Here is an 18,783-nt window from a genome sequence, read left to right as displayed (position 1 = left end):
AGATATTTCTAGCAATAATAAAAACAGCTGTCCTACTACAGATGAATATGCAAAAAAGTGGTTTTCAACAACACTTTATTGAAGCACTTCAAAATTATCACAATGATAGATGTTGCCTTTAACAGAATAAAACCTGTCATGTCATAATTAAAAGGCACTAATCCTGGCACAAAGGTCTACTTACCCACCTTCCACTGTGAGGGAAATAAAAACAAGTATTTCACATCTCCTTTTAAATAGCATGTGCAAAGCCCCTCTGAGTGCCATTCTGTGTTTGCCATGAGAAAACCCTTCTGTTTCACCAAGACACACGGGAACATGCAGCAGCTGCAGCCCTAAAGCAGCAGAGCACTCTCTGAAGGGTCATGGTCTGGTGAGACAAGTTGTTCTGCACTCATGTTTTGGGAACTAAAGCCCTGAAGCTCAAGCACTCACACATTGCTTCTCCTTTAACGTGATTCACTGTCTGTGTCAGCTTAGAAACAGCTGAATATGCTGCTCTCCACCCCTTTTTGGGATCCACACTCGTCAGGGTCAGTGCAGGAGCAAGGCAGGGGAGCAGTGCTGGGCATGCTGGGGGAGCACAGTTCCTGCACAAAGCAAACCAGGACGTGCCATTGCACAGCCACAGCCATGACAAAGGAAACCTCAGGGAAGTTAAAAGCTTGATAATCCTGCTAAGCCATACCTCAGCTTATTACAGATCCCTGCACAACGTTCTGAGATTCAATAGAGAGACTGTTTAAGGCATTTTCTTTGGCCTTTACTTCTACCAGAAAGTGAAGATTATGCAGTTTGATATCAGCACCCAAAATCTTTCCAACCTGTTTCCATCAAGATGCAAAGAGAAAACATAAATCGTTGAGAAACTGGACGATTGGTTCCACAGATCATGGCACAGCTCCACATTTGTGCAGCTTTCCTGTTGCCAAGTGGTGGGACAGAGCTGCTTTGTGCAGCTGCTCAGCTCCTCAGCTGTCCCTGGGTGATGGGAACTCCCCTTCTCTGTAACTTCACTTGGAGGAGCTCCATCCACGCTGACCAGGACAGGGACACTGCGAGGAAAACTCTCCCATAGCCCTTCCTCATCTCATCAATGCTGCTGCAGGAGCACCTGCACAGAACAGAGCCACCAGGGACTGAGAGCTGATTTAAAGCCCAGGACAGCACACAATGCCCACACCCACCAGGTCACAGAGGTAGGACTGCTGTCCAGCTTCCAGGTACTCACCACCACGAGTTCTCTCGGGCTCAGTGTCTGCCTTTTCACAAGAGCTGCTTTTCTTAATATGCCAACAGCCAAGACCTGCATCGGAGGAGTTTCAGGACTATGGCCATTGATGTCAAATGCAGTAACTTATGAAACTAAAATGCATCCCCAAAAGCAGCTTTTGTGAAGAGAATGGGAAATTTAATCAGCCTCTTTTTACTGCCCATGCTCACTGCAGAGCCTGAGACAAGTAATCATGGTGAAATTACATTTCTAGAACACAGCTACAGCATCCAAGTTCAGCAAACACCACTGCTAATGCCTGAACTCCACACCTGTATTAGGCCAGAAAAGATTTAACCTTGGACATAATGTGCCAGATGAGTATTGTTTTCAGTCCAAGGCTGAAAAGGTGTTGAGAAGGAAACACTTCCTCCACTACTCTTGTTTCAAAGGAAAGGTACCTGGCAAATTACTCAAGCCCAGAAACAGAGTAAGTGCAGCCCTGTGCACTGGAATCCAACAGCCACTGTGAGGTCTCCTTCCTGCCACAGGAGTAACCGAGGGCATGTGGCAGAGCAGTACCAGAGAGCTGTGAAACCCAGCTGGGGGCATTCTGGGGACTATTGCAAACGTACCTTTTGGAGCACACACGTGTTACAGGGGGCCCCTGTCTCTCCCTGCTATTTACACCTAGAAACAGAAACTGGTACTGAAATACCACATCAAGCGAAGAGGTGTGGGCCACTTCATACCACAGCTAATTTACTGAATGATTGGTACTAATATCACACCAACCAGGCTGACAAGGCTTAGTGCACTAACACTGTTTTCAGATTTCTGTCTAGAGACATTTTACTTTGACTATGAACTACAGGGAGCTTGTTCTGCATGCAGGAAACTCCGAAAGAAATATGCACACAATCTTTAACAGTTCACTAGTCCTTCCCACCAGGTGAGTTACATGTGAAGGATGCTCAAAGACCTGCACTCAGGACTAAAAACTAACCTGATACAGCTCAGCAAGTTTGAAAGCTCACAGGGAGACAAGGCTGAAACAAGACATCCAATTTCTTACCATTAATTGGAAGATGCTGACAGACAGTCCTATAAATTAATCAGTGTCCTAAGAGAAATTAAGACAGCAGAAACCTTTGGGAACCTTTGGGAAGTCAGTGAAACTTTGGATTAAAATCATGGCAAAGATTTTGTTCAAGACCTTAGTCAACAAAAGCCTTGCTTTCCACTAAGATAAGAATCTTTCTGCTTTAATTGGCAGTGAATGATCAGGCACTGCAAGATCTGACACTTGTGCTAGAAAAACAAAGGTTTTACTCTAGGCTCCACACAAGAACCAAGCTTGCAGACATATACATTTCTCTCCTGAAAACAGCTCCAGAAGGCTGTCCCTACTTCAGACCCTGCAGCTGACCAGTGCTTTTCACACACATAAAAAAGCCCTGAAATCTGCTCAGACTGACTATCTGAGCTTGCTCAGGTAAGGTGAGCAAGCCCCAGGCCTCAAAGGTAGTTTTGGAAGCATTTCACTGGAATAGTTGAATCACAGAATAGAAATCAGCTCGGTATTTACCAATACTTCTTCCCCCACTGTAATCTTTGGCAGAGGAGACAGACATCCCATTGTGGTATTCCATTTTGAGTTCAGCCACATCAACTCAGGTCAGGCAGTTAAGTGTCAATACAACCCTCAAAACATAAGTTTATTGAATAAAGCTGAAGAGCAGTAAACCAACATATGCATCCACCTAAATAAAAAAATTCACGTATTTACAAAGTTCAGTAATTGTATAAGTTGTTCACATGCAGAGAGTAATGCACAGGTTAACAATTGGTAGTGTTTGGATGCCATAAACGCTGAAAGCAGTGAAGTAGATAAACACCAAACACATCAAGTTTAGCTATAGGCCAGTTAACTAAACAGTGACCTGGTCCCCCACAAAGATTCACACATTCTAGTTTAGTTTCCTTATTATAGGCACAAGCAAATTTGCTAAATAAAAGTAACTGTAGCAGTTCTGGTGAACTCAGGACTACAGTAGCAAGTTAATACACCCTCTCCTCTACAGCACCAGAGTATGGATTAATTGCAATCATGCTTCAGAGAACTGAAAGGGGACAAAAAGTTAAAATGCAACTTCAGACTGAAGGCAGGCAGCGTGTAGTGTCTGTGCAGCAGTGCCAGAGCTGGGACACGACAGTAAGGCCATGGCAGTCTGCATTAACACTGGCTTGTCAGAACCGAGGGCACTGAACGCTGCTCCCAGCCCGAGGCTCCCACGGGATGCAAACCACATGGAGGTGAGGAATCACACACAGTGTGAGGCAACACAAGCAGCTGCACCATGGATCTGCACACACGAGTAGCTACACTGACACTGCTGGATGAACAAACCAGTCTTAACAAAGCTGTCCCTTTAAATATGCTGAAGTCACTGAGAAAGTAGAGCTACGGAAACATTATAATCTTGAGTTTATACACACTTCCCTAAGCTGCAGGAGCTAGTCAAGAGACAGGATCAATTCATTGGCTCTCTTGTGCTTTGACACAGCAAAACATTTCATTGCATCTGACAGGCTTTGCACATGGTTACATGGAGAAAGCAGGCGGGTCTAGAGTTGTCACAATAGCCCAGGTATTCTGTAGCACCAGGTGAAACTGTGCCCAGCCATTGCAGGAGCAGGAGAGACACTGACAGTTACACACAGATTGTGCTAAAGGTCAACAACTGCCTCGATACAAGAGCATCAGTAAATTGGGTGTCATGCAGCTGCTCAGAATGCGTGTTCTGGTTTCAGAGAGAGACCACGAGTATCTGGAGATAGAAAAATGTATTTGAACGAAGCCTGAAGTTCCTAGCCATTTGTTTTCATGCTGGAATACTCCAATTTTTGAAAGTCTGACAGAACAGTCCATTCCCATCCCCCACATAAATGTTAAACGGAAGCAACAGAATGATTTGAAACAGATGACTTTCCTAATTCACCAAGTGAGTTTTCTTTTTCAAGTGACAGGATCTCAGCTGTAGATTAGTGATGCTGATCTATGCCTTGTGCTCCCCTCTGCAAACAGTTTCCATTTCTCTGCTTACATACACACATCACATGCATTTGTGAGACCAATCAGTATCCCACAACTCACGCTTAAATGTTTTCTAACTACTGTATGTGGCATCTTACAGAATCTTAATGCTGTCAAGCATCAGCATCTTCAAGCCACTAAACACTAGAAATAAAACACTTGCTGAAAATCATATAAAAACCTGGCCCTGAAAAACCAGAACAGAGTGTACCATCGTAGTTAACATGGTAGAGATATTCTTTTAAAAAGCCCCCCCACAGCCCTCCCACCACAGATGGTTGTAAAATAAATATTTGTGCTGACTTTATCATGACAACTCTAGTTGTTTCGTGACAGAATAGGAATACAAGTCTTCAGCAGTGCACATGAGAAATGAACCGTGAAAGGCAGATTCTTGATACAGGATTTTTGGGTAGTATCTCATTATGGAGGGAAGTGGACAATTGAGATTATGGCCAACTGGTACTGGAGATTCCAGGAAGACTTCAGCTTCTTCTAGATTTTGAATGCTGAATAAGCCACTGAAGCGTGATATCTACAGGGAGAGAGAAGAGAAGTTCCACATGCAAGTGTCTGTGTTGGTACAAGTGGCAAGGCTTTGGTATTCCAGCGTCCCAAACACAGGACAGGAATATCCAAGCCCTTCTCTAGAGGATGGCCCAGGGCAGATGAACAGAATGTTTTAGGATGCTTGCTGCCCATGCTTTGATCCTGTAACTGCCCAGCATCCTTTAGGTAACAATGACAGGCACTGCCCCACACATCCTGGCTCCTCAGTTCTGTCCATCTCTAGCAAAAATACATTCCTTCATAGGACATTTCACTATGGCTCCCATAATTAGTTTTAGATCAGCACTGCTCTATTCAGCCAGTCTGCAGCTCCTCCCCTAATGAGAACAAAGCTGGTTTAGCCCTGTGGTACAAGGCATTGTGCTCCTCCCTGCCTGAAGAGGCTCTCCTAAGGAAGGGAAAGGCCCTGGCTCCCCTCCCCACAGCCTCAGTGATGCTCAGCTGAGCTGGGAGCGTTGTGTGGATCTCCACAGAAAGGAGTCTCTGCTTCCATCCATCGTGTCTGAACCTTTAACTGATGCTAAGGTGACAGGGGCTTCTTGGAAGCAACAACTGATCCACAGACTGTTCAGTTTTCCTAGAAAGAAGCTTTTTTTTTCCTATAAAGGCATCCAGGTGTCCTTTAGAGCTTCTTCTGGGAGCATCACCCTGAAGTTTCTTCATCAGCAAACTCCTGTTACCCTGGCAATGCACCAGTGTCAATCCCATGGCAACCATGGAAGGCATCAGGAAAAGGTTGTAAAGTGCTGTTAAAATTCTGTTTTTACTCAGCTGAGATGACTCAGTTTACTCACAAAGCTTATGGCAAATATCAGAAATTACACAGGACATTGTTTCTGCTTTGAACTCCACAAGTTCTACAGCATTTGATGTCTGTGCCAGAAAAAGGCACTGTTTGCCTGCAGAGAATGGGGACTGGCAGATGCCACAACACAAACTGCTCTGATAACACAGCAAGGGAAGGTGATTATTTCAAGGGAATGACTTGAGGAAAAACTTGCTGCAAGTACTTGGCATCCTCACCAAGTGAGGCAGAGGTGAGAGCACTTGACAGAAGTATAAAATCATTTAGGCCAAGTTAATGGACTGGTCAGCTCTTTCCTGCAAACTGACTGAAGAAAGGAGCAGATTTCAAAGGGACTGGCGTCTTTTGGTAACTACAACCCCTAAAACTTTAACACCAGTCAGGCTTCCTCACCACCATCAGGAGTTACGCTGAATTTAACCAGTGCACTCGTGCATTGGTCTTTGATTTGTTCCTGGTTTCCTGAAGACAGGAAGTTTGTGAAGCTACAATCCCCCCAGTCCATCCTCTGACAGCACTTCATAATTCTCAGTGTTTTGGGATAATAGTTACCTATATTATCTTTCTCTTTGCAAGAAATTGAGTAGCAGCAGATTTCTCTGTCCTGAATAGCAGCAAGGTTCCTAGGAAAGAGAGAAGATTTCAGCACACATTTCACTGACACATGGACTCTTACTGACAATGTGAACTGTTCCTCTTCCCCTTCCCCACAAAACTTGTTCTGTACAATATTCAGTTACCTGCTGTTGCTGGGTTTTCCACTCATAAATGTGAGCTTCCTGATCTAATAACAGTCCTATGTACATGAATTTATTGAGTAAGAGAAATGTTTCTTAGCAAGGGTTAGACTTACATCTTTTCAATTAGCTGTTTCTCATCCAAAGCATTAGGAAGGTCTCTCTTATTTCCAAGTACTAGAACCTGAAATCCAGAGAAGGAAATGGTTGTGGCCTTGCTTAAAAAAACCCCAAACAAACAGAAAAAAACCCCAACCAAAACCAGAAACCAAACAAACTTCAAGGGAGTCTTATGAGCAGTCTGCATCTGCCTATTAAATCTAATGGAATGAGATATTCACTGTTAAATCAGATCAAGAAAGACTGACCTAGTCACAGCAAAAGAGGGGGTACAAATAAACTGCTCTGTGCCAGGAGCAAGCAAGGGAATACATCAGCTGAAAAATCTGAGAACATATGCAGCACACTCATCTGAGATCCCCCAAACTTACTCTACACTTCTGTACTACACTGTGGCTAACCTTTAGTCAATAGCACAGACTCATCCTGTGGAATGCTCTGAACTACTGTTTCAATTGTATTTATTATGTTTTGTGAGCACTGAATGAAATAACACCACTGAAGGTCAAAACCCGGTTTATGGCACCAGGGGCAGATATTGTTCATGCTTACACTGACCAGTAAGGTTGGGCCTTACAATTCAGAGTTCAAGGCAGACTTCAGAGTTGCTCAAGTGATGCACATTCCTCAGAGACATTTAATGGTGTTTAAGGTGATGTTACTTACAGGGATTCCTTGTAACTGGGGCTTATCTAGAAGGTTGTGCAGCTCATTTCGAGAGGCTTCTATTTTTTCACGATCTGCAGCATCTACCATGTAGCTTTAAAGAGAATTTCAGGTTAGGTCAGTGACACTGAGCTCCTGCAGAAACATCACTCTTTCCTTGAGCACATTCAACAAGGCTTTCAACAAAGCTAGGACTTCTTAGCAAAGAATTTAGTTCTTTTGAAAAGAATTCTGCAAGAGCAGAGTAGAAGGAAGATGCTTTGAGTTAGCACTGCCACCCAGTTCAGACAGGGAGGAGTCAGTACCCCAGATCAGACACTGATAAAATAACCCATCCTGAGCCCTGAACTTAAGGGTGAAAAAGGTCAGTGTGGTTGCAGTGCAGGTTCAGAATCACAAGGAGAAGTACAGAGTCAGGCATGCAGTGTTAGGAAGGCTCCCAGAGAAGAGAAGCACATGTGAAGGAAGCAGAGCTGAAGGAAGGACACTTACACAATAGCATTAACTCCTCTGCAATATCGCTCCCACATGCTTCGGAATCGGGGCTGCCCTCCTATATCCCAAATCTTAAGGGAAGGGGAGAAAGACAATTTAGCCATGCACTGTGTTTAAACATGTCAGGCAAAGATAAGACAAGAAATCACAACAGTTTTTCCTTTCTCCTTAAGCAGCTGCTTGACGTCTCCCGTGTTAAAACAGGAATAATCCCTTGCACAGCTGCTCAGAGCTTAGGGCCCAACAGCAGGAGATGTAAACTGGAGCATCTCACACCAGACGCAAGAACATCCTGTGTATAAAGTTACACACTGAGGTACACAAGAAAATACAACGTATTCACTTAAAGCTTTGCTTTTGATGTAAACCTTCAGTAAAACAACCTGAGAAGGAAAGCAGCATCCCTGGGCCTCAAACACTCAGATTGAAGCCAGACAGTATTATCAAAACAGTGCTTTAACTAGTCCACGAACCTGGGAATCACACACAGATTCTCATTTCAGAAGCTCCATAAATAAACATAAATGTCTCCTTAAACTACTCAACAGATTTAGCTGAGCCTCTTCAGTTTTCTATATTTGCCTCAAGGCTGGAAGCAAAACAGAGCAAACACGTGAATTTCAAACTAGAAGCTAAAGAAAACAGTCAACAATGGCAACATACCTTTATTGTAACATTACCCTTTGTAACTTTCCTCATGTTGAAGCCCACAGTAGGAATCATATCTTCACTGAATTGACCTGACTGGGAAAAAAAAAAGGAGAGAAAGCTAAATTTAGTGCTTATCTGACACAAGTGGTTTACATAGTAAAATATCACAAGCTTTTTCTAACCATTTGCCTTCCAGCTGAAGGTTTTACGGCCAAGAAGTTATGGGTGTTAAATCCATGTGTACTGGAGCTTGCGTGAAGTTGGACACCTCATTTCTTACAAGCACTGAAATAATTTTTCAAGCCTTGAGGCAGCCAGGGGAGAAAAGTCACCTGGGAAAGTGCTTTGCACAGCTTAACAGCTGGACAGCCAGGGCAAGGGGAGGAAAAGAGCCATTCACCTACTTCTGCTGGAGCCAAGGCCTGCATGCCAGGATCTCCCAGTTACCTGGGAGCTGGAAATATCCAGAAGGGTTCCCTCTGATGCAAGCTGCTCTCTGGCCAGCAGTAGCAGTAATAAACCACTCCAGCCCACAGGTACGGGGTGACTCCCTGAGGAGCGTTAAAGGCTGTGAAGTGGAAGAACCTGACAGGTCAGCTCCCTGCCAGGCCGCAGTGTCCAGCGTGTCCAGCAGTGCAAACGCAGCTCCAGAGAATCCCAGCCCGCTTCCAGCAGACATTCAGCATCACCCCCAGCTGGGACAGAACTGCTGCAAACAGCACTGCACTGGAGAGCCTCTCCAGTGGCAGATGTTTTACTGTCTGTAACACTTCCATCTGCAGCAGCTTGAGAGCCAAGTTCCCAAACATCTCCTGCAGCCAGAACAAGAGTTTTCAACACTACTACAGATTTCTCCCTTGGCTGTTTGGCAGAAGGTGAATCAGCCACAGTGGCCATTATGAAGCTCACTACATCCATTATGTGTAATAGAACCAGACAGTCAAGCACATTTGGAAAAATCAGAGTTGATCCCAAAGCATTCATTTGTTTAATTAGGATTTGGTATCACAGCAGCAAAGTCTGCACCTCTCTCCTGACACTGCCCAGAGAAGTTCCTGTGGGCTCAAAGCTTTTTGGGATCTCTGAAGCAGACACACCACCCCAGAGTTAGGGCCTGACTGCAACGAGCAGCTAAGCCTGACCAGGTAGCCATGAAGGCAAACAGCTTGTGGCTTGTGTCAGGAGCAGTGTGGCCAGCAGGACCAGGGCTGCACGAGGAGCTTGGGTCAGACCCTGCAGCATGGCTTCAGAAGCCACTCTACCCCTTCTAAGAGCAGGGTGGGTGCCAAATGGGAATGCCAGTCCAGGAACTTCCCATTCCTGCCCAAAATGCCAGGGCCTGAGCTGCCCATTGTGGCCAGAGCAATCAGCACAGCTCAGAGCTGATGGTCAGCTGTGCTGCCACAGCTGGGGCAGCTCAGTTCAGCTCCTCAAACCAATCTTGCCTCTGAAGGGTCACTTGCCACGTTGTTCAAGCACCACAGCATTCCTGCCTCCACATTCCTGCCTCCACAATCACACCCCACACCCACAGCTCCTATCCCAGCGTCTCCCAAGCACTCCCTGAGCCTCCATCTCTGTGCTGCTGAGCCTTACCCCAGATGCTGCCAACTATTCCCACTCAGATCCTTCCAGATCCTTCTCTCGAGAGCTGTTCTTATCAATAGGAACACACGTTCCAGGAACCTCCTGGACTCATCACCTCCCTGCTGGGTTTATTTCCAGCAGACATGTGGGAAGCTGAGGTCCCCCCATGAGAACAAGGCCTAGCCATGATGAGACTTCTCCCAGCAGCTTAAGGAAGATTTTGATGCCTCTCCAGCCTGGGCTGGGTGGTCTAGAAGTGATTCCCACCAGGATATCTGTTCTGTTGGCCTTCCCCCTGATTCTTCCCCATAAAACAACCTTATCATGACCCTCATCAAGCTGTCCAAACACTCCCTGCCCTTCCCTGTGAGGAGTTTACAGCCCTCCCTTGCAGCACTCACTGTGCCAGTCATCCCACTAATTGCACCGTGTTCAGTACCAATTTCATGTTCTCCCACTGCTCTTTTAGGATACAGATTCCTGCAGATTGGAGCAGCACTTCATTTGCCACATCTTTAATGTAATGTTGAAATTACTGTGACCCACCACAGGAAACTTGTACAGAATCTTCAGGAAAGCTGCTGTATCTTATTCCTTCCCAAGTGCTCACTACCCACGCTGCACATCCCCAAACTTGTTTTGTCTTGCTTAAAAACCTCAAAACCTTAAAACTGCACTCACTCAGTTGAGTTTCAGCTGCCTGTTCTCTGCTTTGCACAGGGACAATCCAGAGCTGCCATGAACATCTGGGTCAGCTCAAGTCTTCATTTGAAAGACCTTCCCCTGATGTGAGTGTGGGTGTTCCTCTGCTCACAGGCAGTGGACTGGAAAGGAAGGCTATTGGCAGTCACCTTCTCTTTTAAGACAGGTCAAAAATTGGTCAAAACTATTGTAAAGGATTTTAGCAGCAGACAGTGATCTCCTTTGATGGATTCTGCTACCACATTCAACTGTCTTGGCCCAGAAACAGTTCTCCAAACTCAGAATTTAGAGGGCTTTTGTTTACTACCTCCACAGAGGAAAAAAGCCAGGAATTCAGCTTCAACTTAGAGTATTCATATGCAAAAGCTACTCGAAGGAAAACACTTCTACCAGCAGTCATTTCATTTGAATCAGCCTTCCCTCCCAGAGCAGAGTACTCGGTGCTATCACTGCGTGCTCACAATAAGATTCTTTCTCCTTCTAAAACCCCAGCCTTAAAACAAGTTTGATAGGCACAGCAATATTTCCAATTCCCGATGGGAAGCCTTTGGCTGTTGTCACACACAGCAGCACTGCTCAAACACTGACCAAGGACAGCAGGAGTAGCTGCTGACAAACCCAGCAATGCTGTTTTCAGCACTGGTGCCCAGCCCACGAGCAGACCCTGAACTCCCTGCAGGGCTCCTGGAAGGGCAGGACCTGTTCCAGCAGGGATTCTGATGGAAGCCTCAGCCCCGAGGCCACCCAGACCAAACAGCAGCAGCACAAACTGAAGGTCACCAAACAAAGCTAACTCCAACCCGTGTAGGAGATAAGGGACAGGGAGACTAAACAAATCCAGTTTCAGAGGCCACATGCACACAGAACCCACAGGACTAATCCTTCAGCCTTCAGCTTTAAGAGATGCTCCCTTCAAAGCTCCTGGAGAACCCAAACATGAGATTTTAGTGCAGCATGAACCCACTTACCCAGATGAGTACTTATGTTGGATAAGGATTATTCAGAGCAGTGAAACTGCATCCAGACTGAACTAAGGGACTTTATTCCATCAGTTTGGGATCAGTTTGGGTTCAGCTCACCTTGTATCAGCAGCAGCACCAAATCACAGACTGCAGCATTTCTGACAAGCCACCTACAGGTATAGTTCATCTCCCAGAGGAAAACTTAGGACAAGTGTTTAATCCCCTGACATTCCAGAAGTGTACAAAGGATGCAAGTTTAATCCCTTTCATAATTTAACTAATATTACAACAACCTTATTAAACCTACCATTTCCAGCTGTCTGGAGTCAAAAAAAAGTAAACCAAGCAAAACCACATTTGGGTTTCTTCATCTGTCTCTCCATAACCATAAGCTACAGCCAGAAACTCAGATTCCAGGGAGTTACGGAATGGTAGAGTGGTTTTAATTGGGAGGAACCTCAAAGCCCATCCAGTTCCACCTCCTGCCATGGGCAGGGCACCTTCCACTACACCAGATTGCTCCAAGCCTTGTCCAGCCTGGCCTGGAACAACTCTTACCAGACTGTCAGCCCCCTAAGCAGCTTGATTTTGATTCCACAGCCTGCACAAGAACATTCTTGGTGTCATCAGAGAAGGTCAGGGCAGCCTTTAGTTTGCATCTCATAAAGCTGATGTGATTCACTACTGTTATAGGACCAATTTCTTCATACAGACTTCATTATTACACAGCAAAGATTGCTTTATCTTTAATCATAATACTTTTCATCCAGCTAGATGAGATCACAAACAAGCTTAACCAACTAGGAGACAACACCATTGGAGTATGGAATCCAGCCAGGACACTCCCAATCCACCTGAACCAGAGTATTACATCAAACCCAGCTGCTCATCTCTAAAAATTTCTTCCTTTTCCCACTAAGAAAAAATGCTGCATGTCTCCAAAATGTCTTCTTAAAAAAAATATTTAAAAAGCAGTGCAATTTTAGCATTATATCAAGCTACCCCTACACTAAGCCTCCTCTGCAACACTCATAGCCTTAACCAAGTAGTGCATCATAAATGGACAAATCAACTCTCCAAGCAGTCCAGCTTCCTTCTTTAGGATATACTTCAGTGTTCCAGCTACTTGTGATCATGATCAGAAGCCTGAACTCCAGATTAGAAGCTTCAATCCCTGGAATGCATCCCAACAACACTACCAGGAATGATTGCTGCAGAAACCAAAACAGTGGTATGTGACGAAGAAAGGCATTTTTAATTCCCCAGCCCTGACTTTAATTGAATATTTAAAAGGACATGAACTGCTTAGCAAATATCTACCATAAAGAAGGCATATGTCTGTCTAGAAGTCAGTCATACAAGAGCTCAGGACGTTTCATGCTTCTGATAGTGAAGAAAGTGTCCTTATCCAGATTTTACCACTTAAAGCTCTGCCATTGCTTACAAAGTGCCCTACAGGAACTCAGCATCAAGATGGAAAAAGCAGACTCTGATTTCAGTCACCTGCTTTAACCCACCTTAGGGTACAGCAAGCAATGAAAGGGTCCGAGTCACCTCCTAGGAGCTTTATTAGCTAATGAACTGATGCAATGCATTTCAAGAGACTTCTGCCATTAAGAAACACTTCAGATTTTATCACCCTTCACCCTTAGCCACGTATGAAGTGACAACACTCAAGATTTATGGCCTACTTGGGTGGTTCAAAAGGCATTAAAGCAGCACTGGAACTCTTTAGAGCAATATTTTCCTGCACTTCTGTGGTGTGGCTTCTTCAAGTCAAAGTTACTTATAACAGTCACAAGAACAGAAGGAAGTTGCAGCTCCCAGCTGGCCAAACGAATCCTTTGTTGAGAGGCACTTCAGGAATTGCCTCTCTCTAGAAACTACAGTCTCATTCCAACACTTGCCAGATAGTCCAAAGTTAAAAAACCCGAACAAATTCAGGCTCTGACACAAATCCTAAAAAGGGACCTTATTTACCCTTTTCCCACAAACAAGTTGAGTTTAGCTCTTGAATCTGGTAACTGTATCAGAAAAGTCCAACTTCCTCCCACTCCAGAAGTCCGCTGGCTGTCAGGCTAATGAGCTTCAGTGTTGCAGGGCCAAACTCCTGGATCAAGGATCAACCTACCAGGAACGAAGCAAAACTTGTACAGAAAGCCCAGGACATGCCACTGTTCCACGAGAGAGGCTGAGGCTGCAGGAGTGCCCCATTCTCCAGCAGCACCTGCGGGGCCGGGAGCAGGCTCAGTTTACTTGAGTCGTGTTTCAGTTGCATCACGCGGCTGGAGCAGCCCCCTTGCCTCTCGTGCTCCCCACAGCAGCACGGCCACGGCTCCCAGCTCCAGCTGCCAGCCTGAGGGAAGGCCAGGAATGGCCACAAGCTGCAAACAGCACAGGATCCTGCACAGTCTGTAAATAATGGGCATTTCCAGGGCTCGGATCAGGAGGTGACTGCTCCAGATGCGATCCCGGGATGACATGCAGTTTCTCTGAATAAGAGCCACAGGCTATCCACATTAGGGAAATTAGGACCAGGAAGAAATGATATCCTCCCTTGTGAGCAAGTTTACTCATGCACATGGAAAACTTATGCTTAATATCTAATTAGAGACAGTGACTAATGCGGAGCCTTAGAAAAGCAGAAGCTGCATTAGCTGAATCCAGCTCTAACGAGATTTCACTGCTAACGTTGGGTTTTAAACCTTCTAATGAAAGCAATCACAGGAGGGTTTGGGTTTGAAGGGACATTCAAGACCATCCAGTGCCACCTCCTGTTATAGGCAGGGACACCTTCCACTGTCCCAGGCCGCTCCAAGCCCTGTCCAAGCTGCCTTGGACACTTCCAGGGATGGGGCAGCCACAGCTTCTCTGAGCACCTGTGCCAGGGCCTCACCACCCCCACAGGGAAGGATTTATCCCTAATATCTAATCTAACCTCTCCACCTCTCAGTTCAAAGCCATTCCCTCTTGTCCTCTGACTCTCCAGGCCCTTGTTTAGTCTGATTACAAATCAAGTGTTTGTTTACACTGGAGGAATAAACGTGGTCAAAACCCGCTACCAATCTAGAAGAGGATTATTCTAGAACTGGACTGTCTGCCTCTCGTGGCCTGTCCACTTCAGCAGCAGTCAGGCCTTGTACCAAGCTTCCCTATGCGATTGGTTGAGTTTTCCCTCTAGTTCCTGACTTGATGGCTAGAGATTACATTAGAGATTTATATTGGATTAAACTCACTGTTGTCGAGACTGGCCACAGCTCTTAGTTAAGCAGCACACAACCTTCTAAGCCACACCAAGTTCCTGGTGTGCACTCCAGCTTTTAGAGCCATCCTACAGGACATCTTGCTGTGTCATTCCTTTCATTTCAGTTTTGAGGAATCCCAACAGTCCCATCCACCCAAACCATTAACTGGCCTGCAGAGAGCCGTTGTTCTTTTCCTGCACTCATTCCCAAATGCAGGCTCTGAACTAAAATCAGTCAAGGAAGCAAATAAGAAATCAGCTCTGCATGCCATGGACTGCGCTTCTCTAAAAAGAGATTTTGCACTGGTAACTGAAGGTTATGCTATTATTTCGTTTAAACCAATAATACAAACCTGAGGAAACCCCCTCCCTCTGTTTTTTTTGTGTAAAGACTCACTAGATTTCCTAATTAAAAACTTCAGAAATGTGACCTGATGCTTCCAAACTAAACCAGCTAAGGAGGCTGTGTCAGCACGCTCAACAGCTTCCTCCTTCCCGGGGTTTTGCAAGGCTCTTTGAATGGCACTCACTCAGATAAATGCCTGGGTGTGATCCTAACATGTGGTTGAAACCTTGCAAGATTCAACCCCCGCAGAGGAGGCTGGAAACAGACTCCAGCTTTACTTAGGGAAACTTCTCCCACTGGAGAAAACTTAGATGGACTCAACTGATGTGCAGTTCCTACAGCTCTGACTGCTGCACACACCTGCAGTGAGTTTCACAGGTAACTCCCAAAACACGTGCTGCTGCTGCTATTCAGATGCATTTTTTTGTCAAGTGCCATCATCAGGAGGACTCCAGAGGATGAAAAGCCTGCAGAGAGCCCCCAGCTGCAGAAACACTCCAAGCAGTATCAGTTCAGCAGCCACAGATTGAAGCTGTTCAACAATCTCAGACCTCCAGTTCTACAAATCCAAGCCCACATGTATAGGCAGAGTGTGAAAGAAAAGGCTCATGGCATTCCTGGGTTACTCCAGCAACTTTCAGCTAACAACTAGTCAGAGAAGTTACCTTTCATGAAGTAACCCATTTTCCATGATTATCAGGAAGCCCACTGAGTGCTCACACCTGAGCTACACAGGGGCTTGGTTATGTTTTGCCAGGGTGTTTGTCAGTGTGCAAGGATGATGCATAACTGCAAGAGAACAAAAGTCCTTTTCCCAGCCAGTAAGTCATTCAACTGGCACTTAAATAAATGCATTCTCACAATTACTCCATGTGGTTAAGGACACAGCCTCAAAAATCAAAAGACAAGCTGAAGGTATGCTCACTCTAAAGCTAGAGACACCAGCCTTCTCATTCTAGGTGCACTGCACTCAGGTCACTCACGCTCCCTGAAAAACCTGGCTGCCCATTTCAGGAGCTCCCGAAGTTCAGCTTGTCTCCTGGAATGTTTTCCACCACATACATCAGCAGAGCAGGACACTGATGAAGCTGAACACGCCATTTAGGCAAAGCCACTCTTTATCTCGTTCAACAATGGAAAAGCTTCGTGTAGGAGTATTCCCACACCCTTCCTTTACCTGCTCCAGGCACATCACCAGATCAGCAGGCCCAAGTGCAGCAGTTTGCTGCTGATGGGCTTGTGCTTGTGAGCTGCACTTCTTAGGTAAGTTGCACCTTAAGAGAAAGGAGATTATTTGATATGGGTTTCGGCAATCGATAAGCATATATTTGAGAGGAGAACCGTGAGTGGGTGCTGACACTTAAATGATTTAGGACTACTTAAAAACAGTCGAAAGGAGGCGGCAGCTGAAGACACACAATGTTATCTCCACACCTGCTAACACGAGCCCCGCCACACCGACACCCCGACTGAAAGGCGCCTTCAGAGCCCGCTGTGGGGCCGTGCCCCGCTGTGGGATCAGCGTCCCCGCGGGTCCCACCAGCACACAGAGGTGCAGGGAGGCAGGGCAGCCGCCAGGGCTCAGCCATCCCACCCAGCGAGGGCTCCTCACACGCCGCTCCCCGCGGCCCGGCCCGCCGGCCCCGCTCCAGCCCCGCGGCCCCGGGCCGGGCTCAGGCCGCTGCCAGCCCCCGCCCGCCGCCCCGCTCACCGCGATGACGTTGACGAAGGTGGTCTTGCCCGAGTACTGCAGCCCCACCAGGGTCAGCTCCATCTCCTCCTTCCAGAAGAGCGAGCGGAACCAGTCGAGCAGTCGGGACAGCAGCGCCAGCATGGTGGCGGCGGGCGGGCGGGCCGGGGGCGCTGCGGGCCGGGCCGGGGGCGCTGCGGGTTGGGCCGGGCGATGGCTCCGGCGGGCCGGGACGCTGCGGGCCGGGCTGTGCCGGGCTGTACCGGGCTGGGCTGTGCCGGGCGCTGCTCTCGGCCGCTCCGGGACACCCGCGCTCGTCCGGGCCCGCCCCCCCCCCCCGCCGCCACGTGACGCCGCGGTCACCCGGGCCGGCCGGCCCCGCCCCGCCCCGCAGCGCCCCCTGGCGGCGGGAGGACCCGCGGCGGGAGAGGGCGGGGCGGGGCCGCCATGTTGGGTGCGGTGAGGAGAGGTGTGACACCCCTGAGCCGCCATGTTGGGTGCGGTGAGGAGAGGTGTGACACCCCTGAGCCGCCATGTTGGGTGCGGTGAGGAGAGGTGCGACACCCCTGAGCCGCCATGTTGGGTGCGGTGAGGAGAGGTGTGACACCCCTGAGCCGCCATGTTGGGTGCGGTGAGGAGAGGTGTGACACCCCTGAGCCGCCATGGAACAGGCTCTGCCCTGCCCTCTCCACCACAGGCTCCATTAGGTTGGGGAAGATCCCCAAGGTCATTGAGTCCAATTTATGACCCAAGACCACCTTGTCACCCCGATTTTGTCACCATGTCCAGTTGTTCCTCGGACACCTCCAGGGATGGGGACTCCACTTCCATCCTGGGCAGCTCCTTCCAACGCCTGACCATCCTTTCCATGAAGAAATTCCTCTTGATGTCAAAGCTGACCCTGATCCAGTCTATGTCCTCCCATCCTTGCCTGCCGTGGTGGGGAGGTGGTGAAGGGGTGCCAGCCCACACCCCTCAGGTGCCATCATGGCGCTGCTGTGAGGGCCCCTCAGGGCCACCCACAAATCCAATTCCAGCTTGCAGAGGAATAAGGATTAAAAAACACACACTGTAATATTTCCAGTTAGCCCAAGCACATTTTAAGCAAGTGATATATAAAACTTTGTGCATGCTCATAGAACTTCCAAAACCAAAGGGACAGAGCACTTCACCTCATTATTCCCAGTTACCCTCACATAACCAGATGTTCTCCAGAGTTCCTGTCTTTTGCAGGGACTTTGATAAACTGACTTTCCACTTGAGCCAAATAAACTATAAGTAAATAACACTGACCAAACTGCTTCATTAGGTGCATTTATCACAACTTAGTTGAGGTCACTAGTTTCCAGCAGGAAGCACTCCCAAGTGGAGTTGAAGGAGTAGCATGCATTTTGCATGGATTTTTGGGTGATTTACCAGGGTTCTTGTCACTATAACTGGGGTTGTTTGAATTCCCAGTCAAAGTAAGCCCAAACTCACAAATTCTGTGGCTCCAGCTCTCTGGGGAGTTACACAATGGCTTGTGCACCATGAGGCCAGGCAAGAGCAAATGGAAATGCAGCAGGAAATCACGAGGAACGTACAGGATGACTGAAGAATATATTCTGTTCCCCTGAAGCACAATCTTTTTCCTGAGGATTTCTTATGATGTTGCAGTAAAACTTTCATGATTCAAATTATGGGCTAGTAATGGATGTTAAGCAGGATTTGTTGGTTGCCAATAGGTTGGAAAAGAGTTAATGTTCTGAACCTGGCTGCAATGGCTGAAATTTTACAAATATTGAAGGCCTATGAAAATGCATGAAGAATGGATTGTGCTGCCTGGATATGGACCACAGGTTACATGCTGTGTGTGGGACTCCTAAAAGGATTCTGCTTTTCCACTTCTGGCAGAAGAA

The 18,783-nt window shown here is 47.0% G+C and overlaps 1 protein-coding gene across 1 annotated transcript; it reads right to left on the bottom strand.

Moving 5' to 3' along the window:
- Window positions 1-58: 58 nt before the first annotated feature.
- On the bottom strand, window positions 59-17,104 carry ARL8B (ARF like GTPase 8B). The gene is made up of 7 exons (XM_005521962.3): window positions 16,907-17,104; window positions 8,367-8,447; window positions 7,701-7,774; window positions 7,209-7,302; window positions 6,539-6,606; window positions 6,238-6,308; window positions 59-4,845 (listed from the first exon to the last, which is right to left on the bottom strand). Exons 1-7 carry the CDS (start codon window positions 17,027-17,029, stop codon window positions 4,796-4,798), a joined length of 561 nt encoding a protein of 186 aa, XP_005522019.1. The 5' UTR covers window positions 17,030-17,104; the 3' UTR covers window positions 59-4,795.
- Window positions 17,105-18,783: the final 1,679 nt, after the last annotated feature.

This window comes from Pseudopodoces humilis, chromosome 13, assembly GCF_049639895.1.
Source record: "Pseudopodoces humilis isolate 2021_Gansu_Grassland_sample_001 chromosome 13, ASM4963989v1, whole genome shotgun sequence".
In the NCBI taxonomy this organism is placed as follows: Eukaryota; Metazoa; Chordata; class Aves; order Passeriformes; family Paridae; genus Pseudopodoces; species Pseudopodoces humilis.
The sequence above is the reverse complement of the archived record's forward strand: the minus strand, read 5'-3'. Positions and strand labels throughout refer to the sequence as shown.

Coding starts and splice junctions, on each gene's coding strand:
- ARL8B (XM_005521962.3), bottom strand. CDS start 17,029: ATGCTGGCGCTGCTGTCCCGACTGCTCGACTGGTTCCGCTCGCTCTTC. Junction 7,303..7,700: donor AGAGGAGTTAATGCTATTGT/GTAAGTGTCCTT, acceptor TTCTCTTTAAAG/CTACATGGTAGATGCTGCAG. Junction 6,309..6,538: donor AAACAGCTAATTGAAAAGAT/GTAAGTCTAACC, acceptor TCTCTTTCCTAG/GAACCTTGCTGCTATTCAGG.